At 38.9% G+C, this 16761-nt stretch overlaps 1 protein-coding gene across 1 annotated transcript; it reads right to left on the reverse strand.

The window, feature by feature from the left end:
* Nucleotides 1-3083: 3083 nt before the first annotated feature.
* On the reverse strand, nt 3084-12656 carry LOC136554126 (nephrocan-like). The gene is made up of 3 exons (XM_066545924.1): nt 12471-12656; nt 6681-7582; nt 3084-3531 (listed from the first exon to the last, which is right to left on the reverse strand). The coding sequence occupies exons 1-3, from the start codon at nt 12654-12656 to the stop codon at nt 3084-3086; spliced, it is 1536 nt and encodes a 511-aa protein (XP_066402021.1).
* Nucleotides 12657-16761: the final 4105 nt, after the last annotated feature.

The raw sequence follows: 16761 nt of genomic DNA on the forward strand, positions 1-16761 counted from the left end.
CGCCACACGCGAGCCGCCCGTTGGCCGCCGGGTGGGATGACGTCGCTTCCGCCCGCGGAGCGCGAATGACGTGGCCGCGAGAGACGGGGAGGGCGGGGCGAGAGACGGGGAGGGCGGGGCGAGGGCGGGAGGCGGGGCTGAGAACGGCTCGGGGCGGCCGCGCCCTGCGGGAGGGGCGGGGCCGCGCCCCCTGGCGGCCGCTGCTGGCGATGGCCCTGAGCTGCCGGGAGCCGGAGGGAAGGCGCCGGGGCGGGGGCGGGCACTGTCCCCAGCCGGGCTCTGCCCAACCTCCCCCCTGCTTCACGGGCTCATCTGCAGAGCCTCCCGCTACCTTTCCCAGCCTTGCTCTTCCTGGCGCTCGCAGTGCCTCGTTCAGGCTGGTGTGTGAAGCGGAGGTGGAGGGAGAAAGCACCTGAACGCCACAGAAGCTGTCGGGCCTCAGGGGTGTCTTTACTGTCAGGAGTGTCTTTACTGAGTAAAGGCAGGTTTCACCCTCAGAGCGCGCTGCGAATGCTCGCCGGGGGGTTCCGCAGAACGGGCTCGGGAGCCGGGGGCAGCGGCCTCGGGCTGCGCACCCCGACTCGCGTCCTCCACAAAAGCCGCGGCTCCCAGGCTTTCTCTGCCTTGGCTTGTAAGGGCCCACGGGTCCGAAGATGAAACATAGGTGAAAGATGGAGTGAGAGCTAGTGCCAACCCGATGCTGTGAGACGGCACGGGGATATTTAAAGCACTTTGTTAAAAAAATCTGCCAATATTAAACTGAATGAAGAATTTTGTATCGCAAAAATTTTTCTTGTACTCAGAAAATAGCTACTTTCCTGGCTTCTAATACAGACCAGCATTAGCCAGCAAAAATAACAGTCAAACTGCAGGGAAGGCTTGTGCTGTTTCTAAATCTTTAGGTACCAAAAATTTGGTGAATGACCATAGAACCACAGAATCATTAAGGTTGGAAAAAACCTGTAAGATCAACTCCCACTGTTAACCCAGTACTGCCAAGTCATCTGTTTAACCATGTTCTTTAGTGCCACATCCACATCTTTTGAACACATCCAGGGTGGTGATTCCACCACTTCCCTGGGAAGTCTGTGCTAATGCTTGACAAGGCTTTCTATGAAAAAAATTCTCATAATGGCTAATTTAAACCTCCCTGGTGCAGCTTGAGGCCATCTCCACTGGTCCTTTCACTTGTTTCCTGAGACTGACCCCAATCTCGCTACTTCCTCCTTTCAGGGAGTTGTGAGAGTGATCAGGTCCCCCTGGAGCCTCCTCCACGCTAAAGAACCACAGCTGTTCCTCACAGGACTCAGCCTCTAGGCCCTTCACCAGCTCCATTTCCCTTCTCTGGACAGGCACTAGCACCTCCATGTCTTTCTTGTAGTGAGGGGCCCAAAAGTGAGCACAGCCTCACCAGTGCTGAGTACAGACAGACACTCACTGCCCTGGTCCTGCTGGCCATGCTATTGCTGACACAGACCAGATGCCATCGGCCTTCTTGGCCACCTGGGCACACACTGGCTCCTACCCAGCCAGCTGTTAAGCAGCACACCCAGGTCCTTTCCTGCTGGGCAGCTTTCCAGCCCCTCTGCCCCAGCCTGCAGTGCTGCAGGGGGGTGTTGTCACCCAGGGGCAGGCTGTGCCACTTGGCCTTGTTCAATCTCACACAGCTGGCCTTAGCCCATTGATCCAACCTGTGCAGATCCCTCTGCAGAGTCTGATGATAAGGGAACATAAAGAAAAATGAGCTCCATTCTCTCTATTCCAATTGCATAGTTTAATGTGTTGGGGGACCTAACAAATGCATGTGTCAATCACATTTGCACAGGAGACATAACCAAATAGCTGCTCTCTGACACCTGACAAATCAGCCTCCGTGGAGATGAGGGATTACTCAGTTACTGAATGCCAATGGGAGATAAAAAAATAATAGACCCTGTTTGCTTTGAAAAGTAATTTGCTGATGTAATTACTCATCAGTTATCACCTGAAATCACGAACTAACAAGTGATTGTTTGTAAATCGTTGGTTTTAGTGGTCTCACTAATCCAGTTTTGTTTAGTTTTCAAGCACTTTGGGAACTGCTTGATAAAATTTTTACTTATATCAGAGTTAATACATTAATTATATAGCATTTAGTCATTTTTTGTGTGTATGTGCATAAAAGTCTGGAAAGTTCTGGCCAGTGAAGGGGGACACTTGCAGTGTGTGCTTGCACATTAAGTATACCTAACCTAAAAGTATACATATGGTATCTTGAGCTATATTATAGCAAAATAGCTATTCAGATACCAAAATAAACTCTTACAAAAGTTTCACCTGACTTCATCTTATCCTAATATTTGCCAGGATCTATTTCCTGAGAATCTCCCTTCTTTTGTTTACAACAACAGAATCAGGTCAACTTGACCCCAGTGTTTTCCTTCCTCACTATTAATTAATTTCAGAACTACTATTAAATCTCATTAACCAGGACACTGATTCTTCTGTTTATTTCACTTGCTGTGATGAAGATAAGCCTTCTGTGTTTTGCCTGCAGCTCAGCTAATTTATTTTAAATAGTCTAAAATAAATGAAAAAGGGAAATATTTCAGGAAAACTAAAATCAATTTCTCAAAAGCAAGAATTTCCGAACAATCTCAAAAAATTGCTCACATCAGTGTAAGTCTCCATGTTGACCTGCAGACCTGTGAGTTTAAATATGTTGAATGCCAGACTCCTTGTGTTAGTGTCTTGTGGTATTGCAGAATTTTATTTGTGGGGGTTTTATGCAACTATAGGAAATGTTCTACTATAAAAAGGTTCATACAGAGTTACAGACTGCTTTTCTAAGATAAAGTAATTGTCTTCTTGCTTCCCTCAAACTACATAATGCTAATGGTATAGAAAAACAAATACTTTTTTTTTACAATATTTAGTTCACACTGACAGCCTTACTATAGCCCTTCTGTCACTGGATATTATTTCTTGTACAAATAGAGCAGGAAAAGCTAATGACAGATGAGAAGACTGCTCGTCAGTAGAGACACTGGTGGCAGTGGGCAGCTCTAGACAACTTTAAGGTTCACTAAAGATAAACTGTGACATTAATCTAATTCATAATCATAGTAATCATCATCTGTGTTCACTCCAACGCTGGAGGCCTCATTGGGTTTCATTTTCTTTCTGTCCTCCTTGCCTCTTTCTGTGGAAGACAGATTGTCTTCGCACTGCTGCAGAATCTTTTTGGAAGACATCCAGCTTTCTCCTCGGCTGTGTGCTGGCGCTGCGCACTGCCCTCCCCGCACATCCGTCCCTTTGGCCACCAGTGCTCTCCTGGTTCTGAGAAGGTCACAGGTGCAGTTCCAAGGGTTCCCATCTAAATACAGGTGACGAAGTCGAGGTAAATACTCCAAGACTTTGCGATCCAAGAGAGATATCTTGTTATTCCGTAAATTTAAAACCTGAAGCTGTTTCAAGTCCTTCAGCTCTTGTTCTCCAACATCCTCTATGTCGTTTCCTTTTAGATCCAATCTAGCAAGGGTGTCTGGAAGTCTGAGCAAAAATAAAACAGTAGAAAGGTGTTATGTTCATCATACTGTTTCTGCTAAGTGGTATTTGTCCAGGCACATCTGATGTACTAAAATAAAGCTATCACTAAAAAATTGCAATCTTCTGCAAAAACAGATGTTCACATTGGGTTTGGGTTTGTTTGTTTGTTCTTTGTTTTTATGTTATAGGTGTACTGTGTGTACACCATTGAAATGTTTTCCCAAATTACTGCAGTTCTGACCTGTACTGACTGTTCATACAGCTGAAGCAGCTGAACTGAACAGTAGTCTTGTGCTGTATTATAAAGAAAATCAGCTGTTTAATTTAAATCATCAAGTTTAAAAATGCTTTTCGTACTCTTCAATGCCAATGACCAAACTATAGCACCATGAAAGATCAAAAGTTTAGACATTTGTGGCAGCACTCCTCCTCCAACTACTTTTATATATGATTTTTTAAAAAACATTTCTTAGTTTATAAAGAATTATATTTTTTCCATTTGTTCTCCTGCTCCCATAAGACTCAAACATTAATCATCACAGCAGTAATCCGTCTGATGATAAGCTGTTAAGAAATCAGCAACAGGGAAAATGTAAATGCTTTTAAAATAGTACTTTTGAGAATTAAAACTGGTTACATTTAGCAGAGAAAAAGCTGATAATCTCTGGATATGATTCTGGACAGGTCAATATAATTCTTATTTTTATATATATTACAAATTTATATTAAAATATCTTAATTTCAAAAGTCTTTCTCATTTATGATCTTTTCATTTCCCTTTGATATAGTTAGTGACAAGTGCTTAACAGAAAAGCATGGGCATGGAATATCTTTAATGAAATTAATTTGAAAGTAACTTAAAAATCACCTTACTATGGTAGTATGCAAGGTGATTAAATTAAGAATCAAGGTTACAGATTTTAAGGAAACATGACTGAACCTCCCTGGGAAATGATAATCATATTACCAAGATCTATTTAGAATAGAAGAGCATTTAGAATAGCATTTAGAATAGAACAGCAGTATACTACAACTGGTAAACTTATGGGTGACCCTCACTGTTTTTTGTGAAGCTGAGTTTGAACCTCTTAAGCTGAAAGATGGTTTCCAGATTTGTGAAAACTTGACAAGTTCAATGTTACTATTTCAAGAGTAGGGCAGTTCTAATATTGTGCTGTTTTTCCTGGGGAGACAAGAATTTCACATACTGATATGGTGATTCACTTCACAAAATCTGACGTTACAAAATGCTTATGACTGAAGTAAATCAGTTTTGAAATTTAACTGCAGACAATTGCCCAATATGACACTGTAATGTCAGAAGGGTACTCTGGGGTAAAGCCCTAGAGCCACTGATGTCAAAGGCAGTGGGAAATCACCCAAGAGGTTTATCTAGACTGATTACAGTCCAAAGCCTGACCAGTAAGTCCTTAAACCTGTGAAGAGTCTTACTGTACTAATGTTAGACTTAAACTTTATGGCTATATTGTTTGACTTCAGGCTGTGTTGATCTAGAGAAAATAATGCCACTGAGTACATGATTGAGTGCCCTGCAGCTGGAAGAGGAGCTCAGCTCACCTGGGAGCTGACCATGGCAGCCACATTGTGCTACTGCCACTCTAAGGAATATCATCAGATTCTTCCTTGCATTTTCACCACACCCTGTAGGATTTTATGAAGTACAGGTCTTCTCTAAAAGTCCTGAAAATACTTGGACTTGTTGATTATTTTCTTTTCAGAAAAGAAGGGAAAGGAGCTTTCTTTCTCCTCGTTTCTGCCTAAAACCTGCTAAGACCTATTCACTTTAGCACATCAGTCATATCTTTTAACCTTTTAGACTTGACAGAATTCTCAAATAGAAGTCAAAAGTAATAATTTCTTTTTCTGTATATCCATGCATACCTGGTCATCACCAGACAATTAAATTAAGTACATAAGTTTTATTTCTTGTCATTTTTTTCACCTCTTTTATGTTTACAGCCCCCCCTGGAAGTCTGTATTTACTGTTGGAATGAAAGATCCCCAATATCTCTTTAAAAGTTGTAGTGTTTAAAGGCTAGTAGAGAAATCCTTGCTGTTAATTCTCTTGACTACGAAGGTTGTAAAATAAGATAGATTAGACAATACTAAAGTAACTAGAAAGCATTAAACATTCCTGTCGAGCTAGACTGAAATCAAATATTTATACACCACTAAATCAGTTTCTGATTATAAAGCTGTTGCCAAATAGATTCAAAAGCTAAAGGACATGATACTAAATTAATTGAAATTTTATTGTGTTATTTATTTCGGCTAGTTAAACCTGTCTACAAGCCATAAAAATAAAGTTTAACAGTCCAGTTTTGTTAAAGAAGTTTATGTTAATGGAATTACTTCACTATTTTTGTGCCATCTTACTGCACAGCCTTTTTTAATAATAAAATTGCCACTTTATATCAGAACAGCCTCCATTTGGCTTAATATGCCATCTCTGATAATGGCCAGTTCCAATACTCAGATGAATGTAAGAGATCCTCTAAGCAGAGCATTAATGAACACAGTGTGCCCAAGGGATGTTTCTTCTGTGCTCTGTTGACTGGAATTTTTCTTATAGCCTGAAGCTGGAGACTTTATATGCATTCCAAATACCTTGTAATGTGTGAATTTAATGAAGCTGGGAATGCCAATATCACTGGAAAAGCACATTCTTTTTGATCAGATTCAGCTCCCAAAATCTTAATATTTTAATAATAATAACTTGGTGTGGCTTGGTAGAAACATCAGCTTTAATATTGGTATCTATCCTTTATATCAAATGCTCAATTATTTTTCTTTTGTGGGGGAGGGTAAATCTAAGTAGCAGTATAACCTTGGTAGTAAGTCTGTTGTATTCTCCTAGCAGGTTCTTCTTATTGGTGTGCTAATTAAATAAAGTGGTCTCACTGGCAGAGAGAGATGCAAAATGAGCGGATTCATTGGGGGCCACAGATGTAATGAAAGCAGCTCTACTCTGAGACTGCTAACAGGGGTGCTAATTAGTGCTGCTTACGCCAATGGGTTTATGGTATGGACAGACTTCTACCGTGACTGGGTCTGAATACCAATTTTTGTCTCTCATACTGCAAGGAAGGAGAGATGACACCTTGGGACCAGCAATCCTGAGATTCACTTGCCTCAGCGGAATAGAACTGAGGAGATTCTGTTCCAGTGCCAGATTGGAAAGCTGCGCACACTGCTGGAGAGCTCCCACCTCGAACGTGCTGACAGCGTTGTTGTCGAGAAACAAGTGCTTCAGGTCTTGGAGTCCTTGAAAGTCCTGTGCTGTCACCCTTTGGATCAGGTTATTGCTGCAGTCGAGTTTCTGCAGCCTGCTGGGCAGCCTGAGGGGCACAGTGTGGAGCTGGTTCTTAGAGAGCTCCAGTGTTGTTAAGTTAGGAAGAAGCTGGGCACCATCTATTGATGTCAGCTGATTTTCTGACAGAAGGAACTCAGACAGATTTTCTAGGTGTTTCACATCTCGAATTCTCACCATTTTAAGTTGGTTTTTCTCTAATTTTAGTGACAGCAGGGATTTAGGTAGGTCAAGAGGCACTTTTGCCAAAAAGTTACCACTTAAGCTGAGAAAATGTAGACTTTGGAAAGATGCAAAGAAGTTGGTTGGAAATGAATTCAGTTTATTATCAGCCATGCTCAGATACTTCAGCCTAGGAAGCCTAAGGGGTGCAGACACAGATTCCATGTTGTTGCCATCCAGGATCAGACTCTGTAAATTGTAAAGGGAAGAAAATGCACTCGAAGGCAGAGTTGCAATCAAGTTGTTCCGAAGATCGAGCACTCTTAGTTTCATCAAACCTGCAAAATCAGATGCATGCAGAGAATTGATGGAGTTATCAGCGAGTCTTAAAATTTCAAGGCCAGATGGGAGAAAGGTGGGTATTTGCTTTAGCTGATTTTTGCAGAGTTCCAGGGACTTCAAGGTGCTCAGAGCTTTGAAAGTGTTGTTTTCTATTGATTCTGTGCCACTGCATGATAGGACCAGCTCTTCAAGGACTGACATTCTCCTGAAGTCAGTAAACTTAAAGAGAAAAAGAAACAATTAATATGATAGTACATTTATAGATATCCTCACTGGTTACTCCTTCTGGATGCTTGGAAAATTGCTAGTATATGCTGAAAAACAACATATTTAGAATGTGAAACTAAAATAACTGGTAACAGTACAGGTATTACTATAGGTACCTGTGGTTTGTCAGTATTTATTTACATTTCCAGAATTTTGTGGTTTAAGTCTATGCTGTGTCAGGTTTGAGCAAACACATACATTTGAAGAAGGAATACTGCTTTTATTCCCTCCTGGTGGATAGCCTATATTAAATGGAAAGCTAACATCACCAGTGGCAGAAATCTTTGCAGAGAGTGGATGGTTGTTAATGTTCAGTGTGCTCAATGGTACTTGCTAGAGCACATTTGAGTTCATGATACAGTCATTTCCATAGATCAACAGTGCTGTCACTGCAGCATGTATTCCCCAGAGGGAGTACCCACAAATATCTTTACCTCTTGCTACTCTTTTGGGGGAAGACTAAAATTCAACACTTCTCTCTCCCTCACTACCTTCTTCTTTTAAAATAAAAACCTCACATATTAATATGATCAAACCAAAAGTGTCAGATCAGCCTGGCCTGAAAAATCACTTCTGTGGAACAATGTTTTCACAGAAACTTAGTTATTATTAGTTGGTAATAGACAGATACTTTGCAGTGGTAAATGAGATGTAGATGTTGACTATAATATTGAGAGGCAACCAATTGTTTCATTCTTTTTCTGCTCTGTTGGAAGGTGCTTGTTTACAAAGCTTGCCATCTTGTGTCTCAAGCTAAGTAGCAAATCTAAGTGAATCTGGCAGTGCTCTCTAAGCTGAGAAAGGATAAGTGTGCAATGAGGGTGAGGCAGGGAGTTCTCTAAGTACACCAGTTGTTAAAACATTGGTTTTCTCAAATTACCAAGTATGATTCCCTCAGTGACCAAGTCTTAAAAAATCATTTATATGGGAATCCCTCCCAAAAAGCAAGATGAGCAGGTGTTCTGCACAGGAGTGGTGGAAGGAGTGTCCTCATCTGTTTTCCCTTCCAATGTCCAAAGACATCTCACTACAGGTCTCAGGCATACCACACCAGTTAGAGAGGCTAAAGTAACAGTAGGTTCTTCTTGCTATTTCCCCCAGGGCTTGGTAGCTCCCAGCACATTTTACTCTCAGTGGGGAAAGCTATACAGCCTGTTCTACAGCACAACCCCTCATCCCAGTCAGGAATCTCCATAGAGGGAGTCCTTTTGCAGTACAGGTGCTGGGTAGTCATCTTGTTCCATAGTCCTGGTTGGATACATTTGACTATCATACTTGTGTAAGAGAAATCAGCTCATAAAGGTGACTGCTAAAAGATGTCTTACAGCTTCATTTGTCCAACTCTTGCATATTTCTGGGCTGTATCTCTTTATTTCAGCTACAAACTCTGCATTTTAACTTCTGTTAAAATTAAAGCCTGCACAGCTGTGAAGGACAAGTCAGATTTCATTTTGCTGTGGTATCCTTAGTTTATCTTTCAGATTAACTTTATTCTGTCTTGCAAAACAATTTCTGAATTGCAAATTTTGATGCAATTACTGAGAAAGTATAAATATGGAACCTCTATTGAAGCAGGTTTCTCCATCAATTATATTTAAATTCAATGAGGGAATGTACCTCCATTAAAAACCTTATATTTTCAACAGTAAACAACAAAGTTATCCAAATGATATAATTTTATTTTTCTATAATGCAGTGTTTTGTGTATATATATATAGGTTTATAGCAATATCAGAACTGCTGATGTTCAGTTTTGGTCATGATTAGGAAGGTGATCTTGTACATAGTAATGAGATGCATTGGTCAAGAGCACAAAAACATAATCACATGTAATTATAAAACCATCTTATGGAAATTGAAACAATTATGAACCTTCACAATTCAACACATTTTCTCCTAGAAAATACAAAAGCAATGTTTTTTACTTTTGCTCAGTTGATTTCTGTATGTCTCTGAGAGGCTTAATTTTCATCTTATTAAGTGACAGAGAGCTACGTGAAGGTTAATGTTCAGACATTTGCTCTGTAATGATGTTAGGCTTCTTAATGTGGATTATTATAATTTCTATTTTCCACCTATTTGGTATGCATTGCTAAGCTTTGTGACCATGCTGTTTTGAGACTTAAATATTTATCCATACTCTTATAAACCACCCAGTCTTTCTAATACAAATCAAAACATATTTGAAAGGCCACCAGATCTTTTTTTGCTAGGAAACAGTGTTTTATTCTCTAATTGGATTGCTTGTAAAATGATACTATTATAGCTTTATATTTTAAAACCTTGATCTCCTGAAAGTGGATCTAATATGCTGTTATTTAATACAAACATTTTAAGGAATTTGATGTTTTAATTACATTTTTTTTGGCTTTTGAGTTGCTGTGACCTGGGATATGTTATAAGCAGTTTTTTTAAAACAGTTCCCTATCCTCTAAGCAGGGTAGGTAATTTTCTTTTAGCAGATAAAACCCCACTTATTAATATGGTAAGATATAAACTAAATTTTAAATTAAGAGTTAAAAGGTTATACTTGATCTTCAAGTCAAGGAGGGAGCAGAAAATATTGAAAAAAACCCCTAAAATTTATCTGGTTTTGATATTTTTAAGTCTTTTTTATAACAAACCCCAGGTTGTAAAATTACCAAAAGAAAAAGTGCCAGCCACTGTTTTTAACACTGGTCAGCCCTGTCAGAACAAATACAAAATTGACCAGGGTAAAAAAAAAAACAAAAACAAAAACAAATCTACTATTTTTCTTGGGTTTTTTTAACATAATGGATTTGGCATACAAACATATATTCTTTTTTACAATACTATTTCTTCACAATTGTAATAATAATAAATGCAAATTAGGATGCAGAAGTAATTGAAACAATATTTTTTTATTCTTCTGAGGCAGCTAATTGCCAAACCATAATATTTGTGAATGCTTAGATATAGAAATCTCTTGGAGGTCAGCTGTGGGAACTCTAGGCTCCAATTCAATTTCTTTAGGAAAGAATGTTATTTTCTCTATGAGAGGTAAATAAAGGAATTTTTAACACCAAACAAATAAAAACACCCAAATAATTTCAGCCAAATGAACAAAAATCCTACACCAAAACCCTAAAATCCTATAGAGTTATTTCAGTGCATGCAGACAGGTACTTTACAAGCAGAAATATTTCCCTAAGTACTATAATATGTGCCAGTGGAATTGCTCAGCTGTGTAAAATTAAGCATAGGTATTTATGATGTCAAGGCCTCAGAAGTATAATTTGTTGCATGGGAAAAAAAAGAAAAAAATACATCCAAAGATCCAGTACAATCTCAAGGAAACAGCCGACATAACTACAAGGATGTAGTGTGAAAGGACTTTTTCCTTTCAGTGCAGTCAGTAGCAGCAGTAAGGCAGACTCATAGCTAGTGGAATTAATGTATAAAGTGAAAAAACTCTCTTCTTAGATGGTTTCATACACCATTTGTTTTGATTTGCCATAAAACATTTATCTCACCACTTCATTCACTTATATCCAATGTTTAAATGCTTTATGACACTTGTCTTTAGCTCTAGTCAGAACCTAAGGCCACTTCATTTGTAACTGAGGAGTTGCTGACAGGTATGGACAGCTAGCCTAAGAAATAGAAAATGGCTCATCCTACTTATCTTGGAAAGAAAATAATGGGGAGGAGGAGGGAAGAGTTTGCACAGAAAATGTATTTCAGAATACAGAATTCATTTCACAAACTTTTTGTTTACCCCGAGTATAGCTAAATCACACCAATGTTTGACTCGGTGGGTGTGTGAGATAAAACAAAAAAAAAAACCAGAGCTAAAAGAGTAAACTTTCCTAGAGGAAAACTGTACAATCACTATTTCTCAGTGGGCAACAGGCATTCTAGATGGTGCTCTAAGCTGCCTTCCAGCCTATTTCCGTTTGGTCCTGAGGGCAAAATCAAAGATGCATTTCAAGCAGTTAAATTTTTGTAAGAGAAAATGTATCTCATTTGAATTGCACATTTCTTATTATTTGTAGCAAATTGATACACAGCAAGCATGTGTAATACAGGTTGTGTCTATCTATACAAGGTGAATTTATTAAATAAAAATATTTATTCCAGGGTAGGGAACAAAGAAGCACCATTCCAGAGTGCAGTGCAAGATGAGCATAACCTGATGCCTTTAATAAAGCGAACCAGTGGTGCCTCAAGAAACCCAGAATAAACTTTTTCAATAGCACAAGTAGCTGGCAGCTTTGGTTAGAAGCTGCTCTCATTTATGTGGGTTATTAGATAGGCCCTGGCCTTGCTTTTAGAAACATCTCATGCTATGCCTTAGACTCAAACTTACTTCCTCTGCCATTTCTAATAGCAGTTGTACCTGACACTTGCAGCTCGAGAGGGGAAAAAAGAGCTTCAGTTTCATTCATTAGGGAAATTGTTCTAATGACATAAACCTTTTCATTTTACTGTGAAAAAGTATTATATTGTACCAAAAATAGAAAAAGCTTTTAACGGGGTAAAAAATTAGTCTGAAAGTCAATAGTTATTTGACCATATATAAAACAAGTCAACCTTTGGCTGCTAGTTGTAAAATACTATTTTTTTTTGAGTTTCATACAAAATATAATTTTGACAGTGTGAACTGTATGCTTGGAGACTGCAGGAACATGAAAACACTACAGGAATATATTTACATATTCTTAAAGAGTAAGTAAAAATAAAACCAGATCTGGCAGCACTTCATCAGTTTTTAGAACATGGAATAAAATTCTCTCCTCACTAGATGCCACCACCATCTGGGAAGTCCAACTTTCAGTTACAGTGCACTACAAAAAGTATTTTTTCTGGGTTTTCTTACCTGGAGTTGCTTAATTTTGCTGTGGCTGATGTAGAGTCTCCTGGTGGTAAGAGGAATTTCTCTGGGGATCTCTGTAGCCCTGTAGCATTGCACTGACTGGGCAGGGTCACAGCTGCATCTTCTTGGGCAAGTGGTACTTAGAGCACTGTGAAAAGACAAGGCAACTAAAAGGCAAGACAAATACATCTTCCAAAACAGGAACTCTGGAATTGCCTCAGCAATATACAGCTTGAATTAAGCACCAAAGTCCTTTTATACCATGAAATCTGATAAAAGGATATTATGACTGTGTATTTTATCCCAGTGAAAAAACAGCAAAAACAATACTGTAATTTGCCTGGGTTAAAATGTTGGCAGGCATTACAAAGAGTGAGAAACTTAAACAGTGATAAGGTGCCTTTACATTTGTAGGTATGTGAAATTAGTGTTATTTATTACCTGACAGCTAATCTGCAAACATCCATATTATCTTCAGTTTCCTAGTTTTGTTAAATGTGACACCATGGAATTAGTGGAGAAAAGATAAAGAGCTGTTTTATAGTGGGGCTGTAAAACCTTTGTATCTTCTGTGACCCAGTATTAGAAACAGTAAAAACACAACTACAGCCAACACAAAACCTTTGTATCTTCTGTGACCCAGTATTAGAAACAGTAAAAACACAACTACAGCCAACACTGAAGCTTTTTTGCTCTTCCTCTTGCATTATTCAGACCACCACCCAAAACCTCAAAACTCAGGTTGCTACTATTTTAAAGCTAAAACATTCTATTAGTTTTCTTAATATCTGTGGTACAGCTGAGTGCTGCTGACTGGACAAAAAAAAATCACCTCTTCTTGTGCAATTCCCATAAATCAAAATTTAATTATTCTTGTATTTGAAAATTATAAATGGGAAATGTTTGAAAGCATTTAGTATAAATCAAGTGGTAGATAATCAATAAGACCTATTTACTCCATGACAGATGGAGAGCAGAAAGATTTCCCCTAGAGTTTTCTCTGTGCTTATTAGTGCTTCTCTGCCATATCTGTTAGCTGTGCCAGCTGGAGATGTGAAGTTTTGAAGGGTTTGGTTGTGATCATTTTCCTTTGCACTCAAGCAGTTTATAATATACAAACCAGTGTGAAACTTTTGTATCTTATCACACTAATCTGCTTTGCACTGTTACCTGCTTGCCTCCATCCTCTCCATCATATCTTGAGAAGCAGTTAATCCTATTCCTTAAATAAATGCAGACTAGGCTAGTTATTTTTCCAAGCAGATAATGTCAAGTTGATTTGACAAATGGATAGGAGACCTTGATGGGAATGCCTTTTGGATGCAGCTGGGCTTACACTGGACAATTGCCATATTCCTTCCTGAAGATCCTTCTGTCTCCTTAATCCTCTATACTGTGAATGCAGAACTGCAAGCCAGCATCTGCTAAACCAAGCAACAAGAGCAGAAACCTTTTCCAAAAGCAGCCTGTGAAATTGGCATGTTTAACAAGCTATGCAGAAAAATACTGCCTGACTTATGCCATAGTGATCACTCGAGCAAAAATGAGTGAGTGGGCAGCTTTAGCAGCTGTGCATTAAAAGAAGTGTTTTAATGTATCTCAGTCTAGGGTTTGATACTTGGCTTGTGGCTTTGACTTTCTTTTTTCCCCTACAAGAGTCAAAGTATTCAGACAAGAGTGTATATTCTTTCTGCATACTGACGGCTACTTGTGGTACATTTCTTTGATTCCATCTTTCCACTGATTTGGAAAGTGATTCTGATGCAACTAAGACAGTAATGCTCAGCATCCTATGTAGGAATTTCTCTTGCTTAAAAATGTCATCAAAACCAACTGCTTTCTGCTCATGGAGGGTCAAAAGAAAGGAAGATCCAACCCTATGGTTTGGTTTTGAGACTCTAGAGTACTGCAGTCAGTCTGCAAATCCCTGTAAGAGTCACAGATTGCATCCTTCCCTATTTTGTATATTTTATGTCAGTCAGCTGCTGTCAGAATTCCCAGCTGTGGTTACAAGGTAATTGCACCATAGTAAGGTGCAATATTCTTTGCTCTTGGCATTTTTGTGTAATGTCTCTATCCTTGGTCTTTTCAAACTAATGAAAGGAAACGTTATTGGTTTAATAGTTCATTTCCATTATATTTACAGCAATGATTTAATCAAGAATGATGTTATATATCCATTAATTTCTCATATATGTCTGTTTTTGGCAGCTGGGTGATTTAAAGCAATAGCTATAAAAGATGATGTCCTATTAAACCTATTTTGTATAAATTTTCACACCAGAGCTGATGATTTTGCTTTTGCATAAAATTACAACCTGCAGGCATTTATTGACTTTAGGAGACCTGATAGCAGCAGAACAGACAAAGAGTCCCAGAACTGTATGAGCATAAGCTTAGCAGGAAGTTGTGGGCTATGCAATAATTAAAAAACAAAAAAACCCAAAACAAACAAAACCCCACCAAAAAAAAAAAAAAAAAAAAACCAAAAAAAAAAAAAACAAACCAAAATGAACCTCCCCCCCAAAAAAAGATTTATAAACATTTCAGAATCTTTGTACAGGACGTAGCATTGCTGGCCCATGAGTTGCACAGCCTCACAGCACACTATTAGGAAGATGAATCACTGTGGCCATTTCCTGACAGCAGTTTTTATGCAAACTCTCCCCAGCTTTTGCGGGACTAAAGGCATGATATAGCACTCCATCACTTCTGTGTCAGAAGGAATGAGCAATAGCACCCGAACCTGGCCCTGTGAGAAGTCCCAGGCACATCCTACACTGTGTGTGCTTTAACCAAAGGTAAACACTTCAGATCAAAACCTGCAAAATCCCAAGTCTATATAAGACATTGTCTTGTTGGTAGCTAAGAAGGACATTGATTAAATACATTGGACAAATTTGCATAAAGCACAAGCTTGAGTTCCTGGAAATTACATCTTTCAGGATTGCTGCTTTTATTTCAAATCTGAAGTAGGGCTCATAAAGGACTGTAAAGCTTGGTGGGCTTTTTCCAAATATATTAGTTAGCCAAAGAAAAATATGCTATTTTTGTACAAACCTTTCCTCATACAATATTTCAGCAGTACTGGTGTACGGGCCTTTTCTTTCTTCACCAAAGTCACAGGTTTGACAAAAGCACACATATTCAGGTCAAGGCATAACTTTATAACCTAAGATTTAGAAAATGACATAAAAGTAAAATTACATTAAAATGGGAAGAATGAACCTGCAAAACTCTTGTTATGGCATGTTTAGAAATGTCTGAAGAAAGCCCACAAACCTACAGGCATCCAAAAGGCATTCCTTGATGCCTTTTGGAAGGAAGATGCTGTCTTATCACAAAAGACATGGAGAAGCTGAGCTCTTGCAGTTGGGGTGTCCATTGCCTATGGAAAGGAAAAATTGCAGTGAAAGTCCAGCTCAGGGCTTGCACAGGGCACAGACAGGAGCTTGATCCCTGAGGGATGTCACAAGCAGAAGCAGTTTGGCAAGTAGGAACTGCTAAGTGATGGCGTATGCTCTAAAGAATCCTTGGCATATTCAGGTGCCATATGCTATCAAGTGCCTGCCACTGAGTACATGTGAATTTATAATTATTTTTTGCTGGCGTTTTTTAATTTGGATTTGGACCAGTTTTTCATAGGGACAGCAAATGGCATTTGTCTGCTGCAAAGGTTACCTCCAATCAAGCACTTCTCTTCAGAGTGGATCAGGCTGCTAAGGGAAACAATCATAACATTGTTTTTCAAAATGTTATGAGTCTCTTAATCATCTGTTGAAATGTCCTGTAATGTTTTACAGAAATGTTTCCTAAACAAAGAGCCTCAGAAGGTTACACTGAATCAAGAATGTCAGCAAATGGATTCTAGGCCAATTATTAAGACCTAATTAATATACAGGTTATAAATTTATAAAGAATTATTTTGTTTTTTAATCCTACAAAGCAGAGTTTATCAAAAATAATCAGAGAGCTGTCTGGAAAAAAAAGGTATCTCAATTTTCTTAAGCCAAGAATTTTGTGGAACTATTTTTATCCATTTTCATAGTATGTGGAGAAGTGTGTTCTAACTCCAGGCAAGGTCATCTTCATACACTGGAAACGGCTACTGGATGAGTTAAAGCAGATTTTTCTTCCACACAAAAAGGTAGGTTTCCTTTTCTTCCTCCATGCTGGCAATACAGAGGAGATGCAAACAATAACCCCTTAGGAATTTCTCGCATTTTGCTTGTCCAGGGCACATTTGCATTCCAGAGGAGCTAGCACAGTGAAACAGATTGAAAGGAATGAAATT

Source organism: Molothrus aeneus, chromosome 3, assembly GCF_037042795.1.
Source record: "Molothrus aeneus isolate 106 chromosome 3, BPBGC_Maene_1.0, whole genome shotgun sequence".
Taxonomy (NCBI): Eukaryota; Metazoa; Chordata; class Aves; order Passeriformes; family Icteridae; genus Molothrus; species Molothrus aeneus.